Source organism: Chelonoidis abingdonii, chromosome 3 (genome assembly GCF_003597395.2).
Source record: "Chelonoidis abingdonii isolate Lonesome George chromosome 3, CheloAbing_2.0, whole genome shotgun sequence".
NCBI lineage: Eukaryota > Metazoa > Chordata > Testudines > Testudinidae > Chelonoidis > Chelonoidis abingdonii.
Window position 1 is genome coordinate 99,129,216 of NC_133771.1, and position 19,867 is coordinate 99,149,082.

The 19,867-nt window shown below is 41.5% G+C and overlaps 1 protein-coding gene across 2 annotated transcripts in view; it reads left to right on the plus strand.

Annotated features, from left to right (window-relative positions):
- Positions 1-19,867, plus strand: part of NKAIN2 (sodium/potassium transporting ATPase interacting 2) — an 809,225-nt gene that overhangs the window by 660,415 nt on the left and 128,943 nt on the right. For both annotated transcript variants that reach the window (XM_032793396.2, XM_032793397.2), the window contains exon 4: positions 10,554-10,754. In XM_032793396.2, the coding sequence (XP_032649287.1) occupies positions 10,554-10,754 (201 nt within the window). The remainder of the gene's footprint in view (positions 1-10,553; positions 10,755-19,867) is intronic.

Here is a 19,867-nt window from a genome sequence, read left to right on the forward strand (position 1 = left end):
CCCCCCCCCCCCACCACCTCTAGGAAGAGGCTGGTGCCATCCCTGAGTCTCAGGCAGGCATGGAGTAGTGGTCTAGGGAAGCCGGGACAAATGCTATACCAGAGTCATTCATTCTGGGGCCAGGACTTAAACTCTGCTTTTAGCGACTGTCCCACCCAATTTGGGACAGGTGGTCACCCTGCAACAATCCAGAGTCCCAAACTAAAGTCTCTTTCAACAAGACAAAGTCCATAGTTAGCTCTGACATTTCCCTCACCTTCGGGGCTCTTCTAAGCCTGTACGGAACCTATTTAAGGAGCACCTTGAAGGGGAAAATGGAGGCAGCATGCTGCAGAGCCACACCTGGTGCACAGAGGTGCTGCAGGACTGGCAATGCCCACTTATAATTTTATTGGAAATTAGAAAAAAAACAAATATCCATCAGTTTACAATTACACATTTTTAACAGCATTTAATAATATTAAAACCAACGTGTATTCCACTCTGCTGAGCAGATAGAGAATGAGTTCCATGACAAAACTCTTGATTAGTTGGGTTTTTTCCATGAATATTATTTGTTAATCCAGACAGCTCACTATTGAACATAACTCCTCTCTAACAAACTTAAGAATTAGGGTTAGATTGTGCGTTTAGGTTCAGCCTCTAAGTAGGTCCTTGCTTTGAAGGGTAGTAATTTGCTACTGTCCAATGCAGCAGCAAGTGACAACAACTCTCTGCTGGTTCAGTTGAGTTGTCAGCAAGTGTAGGAGATGGGCTTGCCTGCACGGGGAGTTATCCTGGAATAGCTATTCCTGTTCCATTATTTCTGATTAACTCCATGTGTGGATGCTCCTATTCCATAATAAATTGTCACTTATTCCAAATTAGCTTAATCCACACTGGAAGGAGTAACAGCATCCACATGTAGTTAATCAGAAATAGCTAATCTGCTTTACATTAACACCCTACTTTATTCTGGATTAAAATTTCATGTGTAGACAAGCCCTAAGGCTCCATCGGTTCTCCATCTCCTCTACCCACCCACTCCTGGGGCAGTGGGAATAAGTTGGGGCACAGAACTTCTTTACTTCTACTTGTTCAGACCCATGGTCCAGGAAAGCTATATAAGGGCCTAAGAGGAGTTCTTGCTCCTTCTTACTGCTTTGTGCTCATGTGTAGTCCAAGTTTCAGTCTAGTACTCTGTCTCAAACTTTGCCTTACCCCCATTGGGAGCCCTAAAGACCTGGACTTCTCTGTTCTCCTTGTGCCACTCTAACCAGTGCAAAGGGACCACAAAGCAGGCAGACCTCACCAAATATCCATATATTCCCATACGTGGGGAGAATTTCCAGGTGGTGGAGAGCTGTAATAGCAGCTCTGTGACGCTCCTTTGCAGCCCACCAGTACTGGATGCATAGTCAAAGAAAAGATTTTATGTTGGGCTAAAACTAGAACTCTGGATTAGATAGAGCTGATCAAACAGAGTGCTTTTGGCATGGTGTAGAAATAATATTTTAGCCAATATAGCAAATCAATCACTCTAGAAGGGGAAGATTTTAAAATATTTTCTTTTGGGTCTCAATTTTTTTTCCCCTGGGCTTAGACTTTTCCATCAGCAGCCTTAGCAGCCAACTAGCTTTGTCCCGGTTGGTAGAGGAAGCTAGACCCAACCTTTTGGATGTTGCCCAAATGTAATAAATCCATGTCCTTAGTGTTTTATTTAGAATTAGGAGGTTATTTCTGTGTGTCTCGACAAATTCTAAGCACTATTGGTCTACATATTTGCCTGGATAAACCAAGACAAGAAACATAGTGACTATCCTGAAAATAAAGTACAACTAAAATGTTTAAAAGCCCTTCTACACTGCACATGAGAAACATTAACACTACTATAAGCCAGTGGACTCACACAATTTTAATTATTGGTAAACAACCAACACCCTGAATGTCTTTCCAAAATGAAGAGAAACATGTGAAAGAGATGCGAGAGAAGACTGAATGTAGAAAGGTTCTGAAATCCATTGTTAGTTGTAAAACTTTGATGTAGGAAGAACGATGGTGGAGACTAGGAGCATTGGATGGTGTCCTGATTCTTTCTTTAAGTGCTGTTCTCATTTAAGAAAAAATAAATGCACAAAGCCCAATTATCAGTCTAAATTAGGCCACTCGGTTTTACATTTTCACACTGAAACAGGAACATAGCTCCCTAAAATAGGTATCTGGACACCTAGTAGCTGATTTTAGCATTCAAATATAGAACTTGGTACCTTAAGTAAGGTGTCCAAGTTTGAAAATACTTCTCTGCAGAATTTACAGTGTCCTATATTTTGCTACTGATGAGCTAAGGAAATACCAAATACTGATGAGCTAAGGAAATACTAAGGAAAGACAAAGGTTCTATCCTGAAGTTGTGTATGGGGTGTCAATCATGAGTAATTCCATTTAAATCAGTGGTGTTATACCAGGATAAAACTGGTGTGAGTAGAATCAGGCCCACTGTACAGCTGCATCAACAAAACTTCTAGGTTCCCATAGCACAAATTGTGAGATATTACAGTATTTCCTTGTGATATTTTTTAGTGGGGAACTATGCAGATCATTTGCCAAGCATATTGCTAAGCCTATAGTGCAGTGGAACTCTCCCACAGTAATAGTCATGCTTCTTGACTGATGGCACTGAATAAGCTGAGTTAAATCTTTTTATGAGTTTTCCCAGAACAGACCAGAAATCTTAGCCATGTTGAATGTACTTGTTCCATTAAAAGATAGAACTAAGATGTTAGTTGAGATTGCACTAATCGTAGCTCAAAAGACTTCAGGACAGCATGGATGGGAGTGACCAAAACATTAGTATTCTGCTGTACTAAGTGACAAAACCATTCAGTGTTCTGAAATTTTGGAGGATTTTGTAATTTCTTTAGCAATTTCAAAGGGGCTCAGTCATCCCCATATTTCTTAATATCTTTTCGTGTGATTTAGTAGGCTCCTTGGAAGAATTCCATCCCTAGAACTCACTTTAGATGAATTTGGGGACTTCTTAACACATTGGTGAAACATACTGATAAACATGCTTCTGTTGTCTCCCTTTATCAATCAGCAATAAGATGGCCATGCAATGGTCCTGATTCTTCTCTCTTGCACTAATGAAAATCAGGAATAATACCACTGAAAATAACACATTTATACTGATGTAAAACTGGTTGTGTGAGAGGAGATTCAGGGCCAGTTTGTTTTGGTTATCTGACCCCCAAATATCAAAGAAATCAAATCAAATATAAAATATACTAATAATAAATACCAAATCAAAGAAAGAGACCCAAAGATCCATGTGCAAGAGAAAGGAGTGACAGAGATCAATGAGTATGCAACAGGAGAAACAAAAGTGTGCAATTAGAAATCCATGATGTCTATACAGGAGTAAGGCAATGGTGTCATTATATAGTTACTGTATATGAATGTGAAACTTTTTGCTGTGATTACTTCATTCTTATATATTACTGATTAATAACATTCACAGTTCCAATTTTACAAATTTAAATCAGTCATATTCCATAAAAAATACAACCTTTTGAATTTCTTTGCACATTACTAATTTTGAGACACTCAAGAATGACAGAAAGGTCTGCCTATGGGAACAGATGCCAGGCTGCTTCACATTGTTTTGCCCCACTGGTGAATGCAGATATTTCTTTCGAGAGAAAAAGGTCTGCTTGCATAATGAAAATGATACTGCCCAATGAGAACTAGAAGAAGTGAGAAAGTGAGATAACAGGAGAAAAAGCTGCCTGGAGAGGCCTCTGTGCACCCAAAACACCCAGAACTATAGAAGCTTTTAGAGGTTGATTTTTATCAGTGAAACTGCATGTGATAAGTCAGCGCCCAAGCAGCCTGCTCTTGATAGTGTGTGTTTGAAAAATGAAACAAGTGGGGTTGCGCTGTTTTATTTGACAAAACTTGTACTGAAACATTGCAGGCTTGCACAGATTTCTGCAATTCCGAATTAGAACAATGAAAGCATCTGATTTCCCATGACATGCTGACCAGTTTAACTGAAGCTGATACAGGGAAATAGAAATTATGTCTCCCTGTACCAGCAAACTTTGTTGCTCCCTATGAGGAAGCTGCCCTGAGGTACAACTATGTGCTGCCTTCTTTTGAGGTTTTTTCTAGAATGAGCTGCTCTAAGCAGCGCCAGAACCATTGTAATAAAAAAGTTGACTCACTATAACCCCTGACCATCTCTGTCCACGTGCTGGCCTTTTACTGTCCCCTAGTGCAAGATCGGTGGTGACCGTTTTCTAACAATGCAATGTACTCCTTTGGTGGACAGTCTACTGCAGGGACCTTTCACTAATGTCATCTTCAGCATAAATTGTTATGCACTGAGGGGTTAATCTAGAGCCCAATGTCTTAAACTAATCACATAACTGTCAATGATCAGTATGGTTTAGAGAAAACTAGGATAAACTGAAATGATCATTTCATAGACAGATTCATCTCAAAAACGTCTGAGTTTATAATGTCTCTCTGGAATCTCCAGACTATAGCTTTGTTATGTAATCCTCCCATGTCCACATCAAATATCTTTTGTCATTTCAAGAATGATAACAAAGATACTTTTCCAAATATTCTTTCCCAGTTTCTCTTTCTTGATGCATAAACAAAATCTAGTTTAATTTTCCTTAACAGGTTTTGTAAATATCACCAGGATTTACAAAAGCTTCACAGTAATCATCAATAAAGCTTGTACAGATGTATTTATGTCTATAAGAGGAAGCAACTGTTTGATGAATTAGGATAATAAAATCTTCCTTGACATACAGGCTGTGAACAGTACCATATTGGCATGCCCAGCATGTATCAACATTCCTGTTAAGTTCCATAGCTTCAAGGCTTATCCGGCTACTTCTCAGCATTTCTCTGAATAACATCTGAACCACAGATCACGAAAAGAACACAAACAGGAAATACACAAAATGATAAAAAAAATCCATTGCTGTTTCTCTAGACTTTTTCTATGTCCACTAAAACTATATTCAAACAGTGTACATAGTAGTGTGTGTAAATAGCGAGAAGAGTTTTTCATAAAGAATACTCAGTGCTCCTGCGTAATGGATGTTAGTGATGGATGCATCCATCCTCAAACTGACTTACACAGTTCTTCAAAGAAATTCCAGAGCTCACCAGTTTTGTCATTAGAACGTTTCACACACACAGTGGTCCTTCACCACCCACCAATTATGGATACTAGTCTCATCTGCCTGTAGATGGAATGACATACACTTAAGGGCCCGATCCTCAGCTGGTGTAAATTGTCAAAGGCTCATTGGACTTGAAGCCCATGTGCCTATGATAATTTACATCAGCTGCAGATCTGCCCCTTAGTCTTACTTTGTACATTGGTTTAGTAACTAGCTCACTTTGTTTTGTGGGAGACATAATGGATTCTGGGGATGATTCTGAGCCCACTTGTGCCAGTTTTGTATGGTAATTCCCTTGAATTCAATAGAGTTACTCCTGTAATTCCTCTTACAACAGTTAGAGATCAAAATAAGGCCTATTGTATACAGATTTGTGTTGAGACGTGTAGATGTATTTTCTGAACCCCGGATCCCATTTGGCTTATCACCTCTTTTTGCTTCTTAAAATAAATTTATCTTAGTTATTGACTCAGTTTTGCAGTTTTAAAATCTTATTAATATTCAGCACTTTTAGCACCTTCCACTCAAAGTTGGGGTTCTGTTTTGGTTTTGTGAAACAAATTATAATTACTGAAGTCTTCCAACACTTCTCTCTGGTAGGTATCGCCCTCATTTTATAGATGAGGAAAATAAACAATGCAGAAGTTCGGTGTTTTGCTCAGGGTCCCAAAGCAAGTCTTTGGCAGAGCGAGAAGGTAAACCCAGTTCTGCTCACACCCACTGTGGTATTCTGCACTTGCTCAAGCTTTCTTTTTTATTTTTTTACTGATGGCCCCAAAAAGTCTATCCTTGTCTGACGCAATTTTATTTCATACTAATCACAGCTTTCAAATAAAATGCCAAAAACTATTATTTTGAAAAAAACTGTTAAGTGTAATAGAGAATCATTCCTGTGAAACTTTAGGGGATAGGTTTAGCAATGGAAGAAGTTTGGAATGTGCAATGTTTTATTTGCATATGAAATTATGCAAATTTTAATGTGTAATTATATTATCTATGCCATTTGGATTTTACTTGCACTTCTCATTTATAAGTCTGCGGATCAATGCAGCCGGGTGTAAGTGAACGTAATTCGATTGAAGTCAATGGAGTTGTGTCCACTTACAGAAGGGGTGAATTTTGCCCCTCTATGACCAGCCCCTCTTACTCTTTTTTTTAAACTTCCAGCTTTACACACAGTAAAAAATTATTCCATATCTGTTTCTTGATTTTTTTGTATTATTTTTCAGAGTTCATTTTGCACTTCTCATTTTTATTTTCTTAAAAATTTTGGTTGATCAAGATACTTCTGAGTTCACTGTGAGCTATAAAATAGAAGAAAACAATTAATCCTATTCATTTTTACTGCTGCTCTGATAAGAGAGTAGAAAGGTGAAGAATTTCCCATGGTAGCTCCCGTGACTTAAAGAGGAAAAACTCTTCCGACAAAATGTGATGAAATTTGATTCCACTCATTCTAGTATAAATCCATTAACTTTACTTCAGCAGAGATATTGCTGGGATGAGATCTTCACCCTTGTTCCAGACTCTTTATGCCAGGTAGGGGGAACTTCCAATTTTCTTGTGAGGAAAAGGCAATCAAAAAACTATTACTCAGGCAGATGTTCTGCGCACATAAAGATGATTCATCATGCCAGATGTTGTTTTACAATGCTTGGGACAGCTGACGTATTGAGAAAAATTGGTTTCCTTTTGGAGTAATTTTTACATAAAATGTTAGGATTCTCTACTTCATTATACACCTTTACCTCGATACAACGCTGTACTCGGGAGCCAAAACATCTTACTGTGTTATAGGTGAAACCACGTTATATCGAGCTTGATTGGATCTGCCGGAGCACGCAGCCCCTCCCCGCCCCAGAGTGCTGCTTGACCTCGTTATATCTGAATTCATGTTATATCGGGTGGCGTTATAACGGGGTAGAAGTGTATTACTTTTGCCTCTGTTGTTTCTATATTCAAATATTCCCCCCACACTAGATTTTATTTAATACTTTTGTACATTAGATTTACAACTTTGATACACTAGATTTACACTAAAATACACTAGATTTTCAACTCTATGGGTTATGGGTGGAAACATGTGGGTATGTCTACACTGTAGCTGGGAAGACGCTTCCTGGTGTGGGTAGACAGATGCATGCTAACTGTGCTCCCATTAGCATACTAAAAATAGCAGGGTAGCCAGAGTAGTGTGGGTGGTAATTTGGGCTTGCCTCCTAAATAGAAACCTGCCTAGACTCCCTGGGTATATCCTCGGTCAATGAGCCTGAGCTGCTGTCCATGCTACCCCAGCTACACTAGTGCACTATTTTTAGTGCACTAGTTCAAGCAGAGCTAGTGCATCTGTCTACCAGTGCTGTGAAACATGCTCCCAGGTGCAATATAGATGTACAGTATCTTTGTCTTGTACATCTCTATTTCCAGTGCATCATCCTCATTATACATGCTTAACATATGTGCAAAATAAGGATAGCTTTCATTGCTGTGAGTGTTCTTAGTGTTATGAAGTTTGTCTTAAAATGTCTGCCAGATTGAACCACAGTAGTCAGTTCATTGGACCTATAGAGTCATAGAATATCAGGGTTGGAAGGGACCTCAGGAGATCATCTAGTCCAACCCCCTGCTCAGTGCAGGACCAGATCTGAATATATCTAGCTTTGGCAGCTTTGACTATTTGCCCAAATGTTCACATGGGGCCTGATTATCCAAACACTTGCCACTAGGCATCGAAGTCACTATTTCGAGTAGCCCCATTCACATTAATAGCACTAGCCATATCTGCAAGGGCTTTATGGGATTTCATGGTATTTATTGATTGCAAAAATATTTACAGCTGGCCCTGCTATCTGGTAGTCGAGTGGATACATGAAGATTAATAATTGATTTTAAGACATACTCAGCAGCAACATCACTGAGTCTTAGGGCAGGACTGCAATTTTTAAAAATATATTCAGCAGCATGATGGTGGCAAATGCAAACCCAGATTAATCTATTAATCATGAAATTATGCAAAAATTCTCTGGATTGAATTACCTTTGGTTGAGTTAATACAAACAAGGAGCTTATAACTTAAATGCAATTGGAAAATGAGTATTTTTGAGGGAAGGGGACAATATACACAGTATCTGCAGAATGGGGTGATTACATTCAATTCATGTTGGTAAACCTGGTTAAATAGTTACTTTGAAATCTTTGAGGGTCTTAAGTATTAATGTTATCAACAGGCTGAAAAAAATGTAAATTACTCTGGATGACTTGTAGGAGAGGTTGGTTCTGAAAAGATGTTTCTAAGGGCAGTTTTTCTTTGCATGACTGAGCACATGTGCAGATTGACACTTTACACAAAGGTTACATTTATAAAGGTTACTAAATGGTTAATCAATTGTTATAAAGTCCAGCAGCCAGTAGGTTGCTTATAATAATCTATAACACCTTTGACTGATGTCCTTACCAATACGATTCCTGGCTGTGATATGTTTATTACATCTAATAATCATGTATTGACCCATTATAAACTGCTTATAAAGGTAGCCTTAAAGTGTGACTGACTAAATATTCCTTTACACCATCTGGGGTGTACCAGCTGTGAGGAAATTAACAGGATGCCTTCCTGCCTGCCTTTCTGACTCTAGCTATGTCCCATTGCCTTTGGACAGGGCAATGGCTAATAGCTGCTTCCTTGAAAATTGATACAAAGTTAGAGGGCTGAGACTATAAATCACAAAAGAATTCAGAAGTGGAATCCATTGCTACGTATAACAGGCAAATCCTGTCTTCCCTTTCTTCCATGACTGCAGAGGGTCCTCGATGCAGTGCAACTGGTGTGGTTCCGCTTCACGGGTGGGTAGGATAGGATATAGGGAGAACTTGCAGTGGGACTGAACTCCCTCAATTCAGTGAAAACCAGCTCCTGGGATCTACCTTGTAGGTCTTGGAGGATCAGGACAGGGGCAGACTGGAAGGAGCTGGGATGGGGTTGTGGATCTGCCATTGTGCATGTCCATCAGCCATTGTGGCTTCCATTTCAGCATAGGCACAGTAGTGTTACGAGAAACTATATCCTCAGGGCTACAGTAACAGCCTGGAGCAAAGCTTGTGTTGGAAGATGACTTTTCTCCATTTCCCATATGACCAACAACCTCATGCCAACTGCCAATTACCTGAATCTGCTACAGGGGACAAGCTTTCTCCAATTTTCAGGAGTAAATGAAGTTCTTTTACTGCTCTTGCCTTCTGTATGCCTACTGTGAGATGTCTAGATGAAGCACTTGGGGTGATATTAGCACTGACATACCCAGGAACGCCTCAGTGCCAGCTGCAAAGGAGGTTGCAAAAATATCCTGATCCTGGCATGTACATTCTGCTTCACCAAATAAAGTCATGTGAGGTCTCTAATAGACACTTATGTCACACTGAGTCTAATAATAGCTGCAAACTGTACATATGAATGATGTTTAAGGAGTCGTATGTATGTACTGAAAATATGTTTTTAAGTCTGTCACCAACCAAAGATAAAAACAGGTTTCTTCCATACGGTAGGTAAGCTGTTTCTTTCTCTATCAAAATATAAATTAAGCATTGTAAGCAAACACAGTGGAAGCCCCTGTTGCATAGAGATTCAACTGGAAAGGAGCACACAGGGAAAAACAAGCTATGGGGTTTAGTTGGCTGTGTGCAAGGACTGAATGGGGGGGCATATGGGGGAGGTAGAGAGGGCACTCCCTTGTTCTACACCTAGGAACTAATCTGGCAATACCATTACATTAATGAAAACAGGATCACAACCAGCCCTGGCTGAAACATTGCAGAAGACATTTGGAGTGCAATAATCATCTCTACCTAGAACATTAACATGTTACACTTTCTAAAGACTAAGGTTATTATACTTTAGTTTTATATGTAGCTTTTTGTTTGTTTTATTCTTACTCATTACCTCTGAAATTTTGATCTCTGATAATAAACTTATGATTGCTTTTACTAGAAATATATCTCAGTGCTGCGGTATTAAGTGCTGAGTCTGAGCTGAACCAAATAAACTGGTGTGTACACTGTCCTCTTGGGGACAACAGAACTGATATTTCTGTGAGTGTTCAGTGAAGTAAGGGCTGGACACTACAGGGGAATGCTTACAAGGGAATACCCTCTCAGGGACTAGGGTACACCTATTGTTCACCTGCAAGGCTAAGCAAGGACTAGCATAGCCCAGAGAAGACTGCTTGGGTGGCTAACAGAGCTGACACCCAGTTAAGAGCAAGCAAATCTGCTTCTTGCTGGGGCCAGGAAAGTAATAAGGCGACTCGAAATCCTGGGTACCCCAAGACCCGTCAAAGTACCCTTCCAGAATTATAGTCTTCCCTTTCTCTTTTGCAGGAAACGGATCTTATTCTGACCTTTAATATCTCAATGCACCGTTCTTGGTGGATGGAGAATGGCCCAGGCTGTACAGTGACATCTGTGACTCCAGCCCCAGAATGGGCACCGGAGGATCATCGTTACATCACTGTCTCAGGGTGTTTGCTTGAATACCAGTATATAGAAGTGGCTCACAGCTCCCTTCAGATCTTCCTTGCAGTAAGTGTTCACAATCAACCTCTCTTTCAGCACTTTTTCTAGAATTTATCTTACAGAGAAGGCTGACCTGCCTCACCAGTCCAAAACTGGGACTTCTTATGGTCCATCTAACACTCAGAAAAAAAAATATTTTTAGCTACCTATATTTTTGTAAACTCATCCTCCAAAATGGCTGTTCTTGCTGAAATGTTTGGGTGAAAAATAAGCTTGAAGTAGACAGCAAGCATGGAAAATTTCTGCCAAGACATAAAGGCTGTGAAATTCTCACTCTATTGACATTAATAAGCAAAATTCCCATGAATAGCTCAGTGGTTTGATCGTTGACCTGCTAAGCCCCGGGTTGTCAGTTCAATTTTTGAGGGGGCCATTTAGGGAACTGGGGTAAAAAAAACTGCCTGGGGATTTGTCCTGCTTTGAGCAGGAGGTGGGACTAAATGACTTCCTGAGGCCTCTTCCAATGCTGATATTCACTAGGACCAGGTCTTCGTCTTTAAAGTGTGACAAAGTTATAAGCAACTGAAAAGGGCTTATAATGTAAAGTGTTCAACAACTTTAACTATAGATACTGCTGCTAGCTCTTCCTATAATAATAGATTGTTTCTATTCCAGCAGTGTTTAGAGACTATGATTGAGTCCCCATTGAGTTTAGCATGTACAAATGGGTAAAACAAAGACAGTACCTGCTCAAGCAAGGTCACAGTCTTAGATTATGACAAGATGCAACTTGTGGATTAACAGACAAATAGGCTTGAGGTGGAGAGGACAAAGTAATAATGAAGACAGGTGTATTTGCATAAATATATAATCACAGGATAGCGTTCAGGCCCAGTGTCTGTAGCTCAGGCTCATCTCAATTCAATTTTGTTGATAATGGGTGATGAACAAAAGAACATAGAAAAATATAGTTCAGTGTAGGTTCTGTTCCCATTCAGAAAAACATGGTGTGTTGTATGTCAGATCTTCTAGGGGTGGCAATGTCTGAACACAGCTGTATTTCTAGATAAGGCCTCCCTTTTCATGCCACAGAAAAAGTACAGAATGACAATGTGTTGAAATCCCAGCATACTTTAGCCATGGTTAGGCCTTTTATTACTGCTTATGCTACCAGAGCTGTAGTTATTATAGGTAGCCATTCACAAAGCAAAAATTGGGGTCAGTTTTCCAAACCATCATATTGGGTTGCATAATACATAGTTTAAATGTTTTCTTATAAATAATAGCCACTTTCTGCATGTAAATATGGTTTCAGTAATAGAACCACTGGGTGAATGCAACACAAAGTTAGACAAGCAGAGTTTTCTTCTCTTTTCAACAAACTAATCTCTAAGTCTCTGCCGAGATTTATCCCTGGTTACTGGAAAGAAGTTAATCTTTCCTTCCAATTCTCTTTTATGGGCACTTAAGTGGATCTTGGACTTTAACTGTAAAACCATAAATTGCAACCTATAAATTGTTTACTTGTTTAAATTTGTTTTTGTTTTTTTTCCCCTGTGTTCCTGGCCAGTATCAAGTTAATGTTGATCTTAGCTTTTTCAGGGACTGTAGCATCACTGGTTGCTCTTGAAGGGGTTTCTGGCAGATAAATGTCTCAAAAAGGAGTAAGGAAATAATTCTGATTGGAGCCAGAGGGGAAAGTAACTTAAAGGCTTTATTGGTATGCCAGAGTCCTGAGCAGGGGCGTGGCCTCAACCGGAAGAGGTGGGGCCTTTCATGATTCAAAGGCCTTGGGGCTCTGGCTGTGTATGGGAGACCCAGGGCCATTAAATCACCCCAGAGCAGTTGCACCATGGCTCGGGCAGTGATTTAAAGGGCCCAGGGCTCCCTGCCATTGCAGGAGCATTGGGCCCTTTAAATTCCCGCCCGAGCCTGTCTGCAGGAGCCCCGGGGCTCCAGCAGCGATTTAAAGGGCCAGAGGCTCCAGCCACTGCGGGGAGCCCTGGGCCCTTTAAAGTGCCGCCAGAACTCCGGCAGTGGGGCTTGGGCGCTGCTTTAAAAGGCCTGGGGCTCACCACAGGGGCCGGAGCCCTGGGCCCTTTAAATCACCGCTGGAGAAGCCGGTCCAGTCCGGCACGGCATACTGGACCGTACCGGCTTACTTTCACTTCTGATTGGAGCTGACTTTTATGATTCTTTGAAAGTGACATAACATATTCAGCAACAAAGAGTCCTGTAGCACCTTTTAGACTAACAGAAGTATTGGAGCATAAGCTTTCGTGGGTGATGTCTGTCGAAGTGGGTATTCACCCACAAAAGCTTATTCTCCAATACTTCTGTTAGTCTATAAGGTGCCACAGGACTCTTTGTTGCTTTTTACAGATCCAGGCTAACATGGCTACCCCGCTGATACATAACATATTCAGTGCATTTTCTATGACTTTTTACTAGACTTATTTTTTCCAAAGTAATGCATATTGGAAAAAATAACCCTAACTATACATACAATATGATAGGGGCTAATTTAGCTACAACAAGTCAGGAAAAAGATCTTGGAGTCATCGTGGATAGTTCTCTGAAGATGTCCACACAGTGTGCAGAGATGGTCAAAAAAGCAAACAGGATGTTAGGAATCATTAAAAAGGGGATAGAGAATAAGACTGAGAATATATTATTGCCCTGATATAAATCCATGGTATGCCTACATCTGGAATACTGTGTACAGATGTGGTCTTCTCACCTCAAAAAAGATATACTGGCACTAGAAAAGGTTCAGAAAAGGGCAACTAAAATGATTAAGGGTTTGGAGAGAGTCCCATATGAGGAAAGATTAAAGAGGCTAGGACTCTTCAGCTTGGAAAAGTGGAGACTGAGGGGGATATGGTAGAGGTATATAAAATCATGAGTGATGTGGAGAAAGTGGATAAGGAAAAGTTATTTACTTACTCCCATAATACAAGAACTAGGGGTCACCAAATGAAATTAATAGGCAGCAGGTTTAAAACAAATACAAGGAAATTCTTCTTCACGCAGTGCACAGTTAACCTGTGGAACTCCTTGCCCGAGGAGGTTGTGAAGGCTGGGACTATAATAGCATTTAAAAGAGAACTGGATAAATTCATGGTGGTTAAGACCATAAATGGCTATTAGCTAGGATAGGTAAGGAATGGTGTCCCGAGCCTCTGTTTGTCAGAGGATGGAGATGGATAACAGGAGAGAGATCACTTGATCATTGCCTGTTAGGTCCACTCCCTCTAGGGCACCTGGCATTGGCCACTGTCGGTAGACAGATACTGGGCTAGATGGACCTTTGGTCTGACCCGGTACAGCCGTTCTTATGTTCTTATGTTAGGCTTGAAAAGTGTGCAGCTAAAGAAAGTTGTGCAGTTCCTATGTGTATGACTTGGTGGAAAGAGTACTTAAGATACATTATGCATAGGCAGAAGTGAGAGCTCTTGGCCCCATCCTTTTTACACATTAAATAGAGGGGTTTAGAGGGAACTGTTGTATTTTCACAAAAGGAAGCTCTGCTGATGCACTAGAAGAACTCCATACCACTTAAGGTTCCCAGGGGAAGAGATCTCTCCTGAGAACTTCCTAAACTGTGTTGGACAAAGTGTTTTGATGGCCTCTAGCCAAATAGTGCCAGATTATGGAATTTATATGTGCTATTACAAATATTATGTGAGTCATCTGTAATTATACATTCTGAAGAGTGTTGTTTATAAATCATTTTTTCCTTTTCAGATCTAAAATACCTTGAGAACATTAAAGAGTCTGACCTACACCCTTAAAAGTCAAGAGACTCAACCCTGTGCAGAGGACCAGCCCCAGGCCTGGGCACTACTTATATCCCAAATACCTTCAAAATAGGTCTTAAGATTAGCACTGGGGGACTTAAGTGATGCCCAGATCTTGTGCTGGGCAGATCTTCCACAGAGGATAGGATTTCATTCAGTACAAATAAACATTAAGGCCTATTTCCTAACATACAGCTGGTAACTTTGAAGAAGCAACAGAACTATTCTGATTAATGTTGTTTGCAATATTCTGAGCTACTGAAAGCACGTAGCCTTGTGAAAACCTCCAAATTAGGAACTGTTGTCAGAGAGGTACCAAATGCAAGGATATGCCTTCATAGAATAAGGGCTATCCTCATTTTTGTATTGGGTGCTTATCTACCATGGTGTTAGAAATGCTTAAGATAGTCACTTTGTGCCCATTTGTAGTTGCCTGATAGGCATGTTGATTTTTTTATTACTTTTTTTGCTCAGCTGTTGATTGATTTTATGTTGACAGATGTTACTCTTGAAAGGAGCACTTGTGATTTCACCTGGATATTGTGGAGGTCTCATGAACTTGCTATGCTTGGCTTGCCTCTCTGACACTATACAGTCTCAAAGATCCCAATGCCACACCTATTGTGCTTGTCAGCTTTTCTTCAGTGCTTCATTGAAAATAAAAGAAATCAGGAGCTAAGCCTTAATTGTCAGCTGTGTTTCTGGTTTGGTTCTTTTCAAGCCAAGCTTGGCCTAAATTTTATTACTTTCTTTCTGTGCTGTTCATCATCTCACCTCTCCATCTCCCCAACACTCTCACTCCCACTCCCAACCCCACACCCAGTCATGTGAAAAGAAAGAAAGGAATCTATTTCATTTTTAGTTCTGCAGCCTGCAGCACTGCAAAATAAACATTTTTCAGGCACCACCTGCAGCATGCAGCTGTATTTAGCAGGGTAGAACTGCTAAGGATGTGATTTATGAAGCCCTGAACTTTGGAAAAAGATGTGAGGGAGAAATTTCTACAAAACCATCCCACACATTCCCAGTTAATACTGCAGTTGAAACTGCTGACTTGGAACCTTAGCTTCATTATGTCTCACAAAGCAACAGAGTTTTTATTGGAGTAGAGTGTCCACTTACTGCTATCAGTGAGGTATTTTGGTATGTTACTCAGCTTTTACTCACTTCTTACTCAGACAAACTCTATTTACAAATGTGAGAGGGGGCGAGCCTTCGCGCCTGGCAGTTGTGGTCCATGGTGGCAGCCCCATCTAGTGGTTATGGGGCTAGGGAACCCAGACCTTCCCACTCCACTGGGTTCTGACCCATAGGCCCTCTGAAGCACTGTAATGCAGGAGTCCACTATCTGAGATCCAGCTAATGTTCTCGCCTGGGCCTATTCATACTGCTCTGCTCCTTGCCTTGGGTATGTCATGGTGATTGTTGTTCCTGGCTACCTGATCCATGGATTTCAGCAAGGTAGGAGCCTCGACTCTGTGCAGCCAACCTCCACCTAGGAGTGCCTTCTTGGCCTAATGCCTCTGTAGCAGTGAGTGCTGTCGGGGTGAGGCTCCCCCAGTGTATTCCTGCATTCTTAACTCTCCAGTATATGGTTTATCCACCCCATCACAACAAGTTATGCCAATTTACACCACTTGAGAATCTGGCCCAACTACTAAGTAGAACACTAAGTAAAAACAGAGTAAAATACAGAAAGATTCAACCTGATATTTTCAAAATACCATCTACTTGTAAAATATTTACTTTTTACATGGTTCCATTGACTTTCTCTGAAATGCAAGTACTCTATTTGATAGAGATTTTTCCATTATTTGTCTCTTTCTTTTGTTCTTCCTCAACTCCATTATCTGTCTGCTTCTGCAAATATGAGCAACTTCCTGGAGAGTTCTGCTTGTAGAGCTTTCAGCCGCCTCCCATTTACGAAATGGTCCTTAGCAACTCTTTGGTTTGGTTCCTATTTGTCTATTCATCTGTGTTGGTTTCATGGTCAGCAAACATGTAGTGGGATGATCAATGATTCAGTCTTTCTCTGGCTCCTCTGTATGACCAGACTGAGCTATTGTGGTGATGGAGTAGCTTAGACACTCAGCAAGCTCCATACTTTAAATAAAATGTCCTCATTCACTTAATGGCTATTGATTTTGGCCCTGTACATCAAAGTCATCATTTCATGTTCAGACCTCCTGAGTTATTGGGGATGAATATAATATAGTTGATCGGGGAAGTAAGGGTGAACGGCAACCTGGGCAGCAGTGATCATGACATGGTAGAGTTCAGAACCCTGGTCAAAGGAAGGAAGGAGAGAAGCAGAACGCAAACCCTGGATTTCAGAAAAGCGGATTTCATTCAGCATCCCTTAGAGAAATGGTGGGCAGGATTCCCTGGGAAGCTGACTGAAGGGGATGGGTGTCCAGGAGAGCTGGCAGTTTTTTAAAGAAACCATGCTAAGAGCACAGGAAGATACCATACCGAATGTGCAGAAAGAACAGCAAGCGTAGAAAGTGCCCAACGTGGGCTTAACAGGGCTCAGTGGTGAGCTGAAGCAAAAGAACTGCAAGCTTACAAAAAATGGAAGCTTGGACAGATGAAACTGGGGAGACAATAAGATTATTGCTTGGGCTGCAGGTGATAGAATCAGAAAGGCCAAAGGGTAATTGAGTTCAACAAGCAAGGGCTTTGAAGGATAATAGGAAGGGGTTTTACAAGTATGTAAGCAACAAGAAGAGGACCAGGGTGGTGTAGGTCCTGTACTCAACTGAGGCAGGTATCCTAGTGGTGGAAGGGACTATGGAAAAGGCTGGGAAGTACTCAATTTCTTCTTCACTTCAGTCTTTATGAGCAGGATCGACTTCCCACTACTACACTGGTGAACGCAGAGAGGAAGAGGAGGAGAGCAGCCCACTGTGATAGAGGGTCAGGTTAGGGACTACTTAAAGACGTTAGACAATGCACAAGTCTATGGACCGGACGAACTGCATCCGAGGGTGTGAGGGAATTAGCTGATGTGATTGCAGAGCCTTGACCATTATCTTTGAAATTCATGGCGAACAGGAGAGGTCCCAGAGGACTGGAAGTGAAAGCAAAACTATAGTACCTATCTTTAAGAAAGGGAAAAAGGAAGATCCAGGGAACACCAATCAGTCTCACCTCAATCCCTGGAAAAATCATGGAGCAGGTGCTGAACAGGAATCCATCCTGAAACACTTAGAGGAAAACAAGGTGATCAGAAGCAGTCAGCATGGATTCCCAAGGGGTAAATCATGCCTGACCAACCTGATTGCTTTCTACGATGAGATGACTGGACTTGTGGATGGGGGCAAAGCTGTTGATGTTGTATACCTTGACTTTAGTAAGGCTTTTGACACTGTTTCCCACAGCATTCTCATCAGCAAACTAAGGAAGTATGGGTTGGAGGAATGGACTGTGAAGTGGATAGAAAACTGGTTGAATCAACGGGCTCAGCGGGTAGGTATCAATGGCACACTCTCTAGTTGGCAACCAGTAACAAGTGGTGTGCCCAGGGTCTGTCTTAGGGGGCCCGTTCTATTCAATGTCTTCATTAATGATCTTTGATGATGGGATAGATTGCACACATTAAGTAAATTTGCAGATGACACCAAGTTGGGGGAGTGGTGGACAACGCTGGAGGGCAGGGGATAGGATTCAGGGAGACTTAGACAAATTGGAGAAGTGGCACAAGAACCTCATGAAGTTCAACAAGGACAAGTGCAAAGTCCTGCACTTAGGACAGAAAAACCCCATGCACTGCTACAGGCTGGGGACTGTTTGGCTAAGTAGCAGTGCTGAAGAAAAGGATCTTGGGGTTACGGTAGATGGAAAGTTGAACATGAGCCTACAGTGTGCTCTTGTAGCCAAAAAGGCTAATAGCATACTGGGCTGTATTAGTAGGAGTGTTGCCAGCAGATCGAGGGATGTGATTATTCCCCTCTATTCGGCACTGGTGAGGCCGCATCTGGAATATTGTGTCCAGTTTGGGCGCCACACTACAAAAAGGACGTGGAACAATTGGAGAGAGTCCAGCGGAGGGCAACAAAATGATTAGAGGACTGGAGCACATGACTTATGAAGAGAGACTGAAGGAACTGGGCTTATTTAGCCTGCAGAAGAGAAGACTAAGGGGGATTTGATAGCAACCTTCAACTACTTGAAGGGATGCTCCAAGGAGGAGGGAGCTAGGCTGTTCTCAGTGTGTGACGGAGGACAGAACAAGGAGCAATGGTTTGAAGTTGCAGTTGCGGAAGTCGAGGCTGGATATTAGAAAAACTTTCTGACTAGGAGAGTGGTGAAGTATTGGAATGGTTACCTAGGGAGGTGGTTAGAATCTCCATCTTTAGAGCTATTTAAAGTCCGGCTAGACCGCACCCTGGCTGGGATTATTTAGGGAAAATGGTCCTGCCTTTAGCAGGGGGTTGGACTAGATGACCTCATGAGGTCCCTTCCAACCTTTTGATTCTATGATTCTATGATAATTAAATTACAAACTAATCTCTGGAGATGGTTGTCCCAGGTAAAGGATGAGGTCATTGGTGGAAATACAGTGTGAGGATATCTGGTTTACTACTGGTCTGTGGATTAGATCACTGCTGTGGATATTATCCACAGACGATATACTGGGTGAAATCTTAGCCCCATTGACTTCAATGGGAGTTATGCCATTGACTTCAATGGAGCCAGGGTTTCACCCACTGCATGGGCAGTGGCTGTGCTTACTTTCCCACTTTGGGCAACAGCATAACCTGTGGCAGGGTGTTTTCTTTACCTCAGCACTTCTCCCTCAGGCAGTGGGGGGCCTGGAGTAAATCAGTCTTACTCTGGAGGGTTTTTCTCTTATCTCTGGTTTTATTTTTTCTTACTTATATGGTGGGCCCCAGGGTGGGTCCAAGAAGTTCTCTTAAACAAAACAAACAAACAAAAAACCCAAACCCACACGCACAATGAAAACAGAAATACTTTCCCCTGACCCTCTCTGGGGCGTTACCTTGCTATGCTGGCTTCTAGTTGCCAATTCTTCCCCAAGCAGGTGTTAACTTTAGTTTCTTTCCCTATAGTGAGGGAAGACAGACTTCCACCCAGAGAAGCCTTTCCTTCCTGCTGCCACTACACCTGCTGCAGCTTGTCTCTCTTCGCTCTCTTTCTCACTCTCACCAGAAGAGGGTTTTTTTTAAAGGTCACTGGAAGCACTTAAATGGCCTCAGCTGTTTGCAGTTAACCTGAGGGTAACCGTTTTTTCAGCTAATACCGAACAAGGCCTTCACCATTCTAGGGCTGATACGTCTGCCCTCCTCCAGTTTCTCAGATCTGCCAGGATTGACTTTGTCGTAGATCAAATCCTGACCTGGAGGTTCACATTCTGAA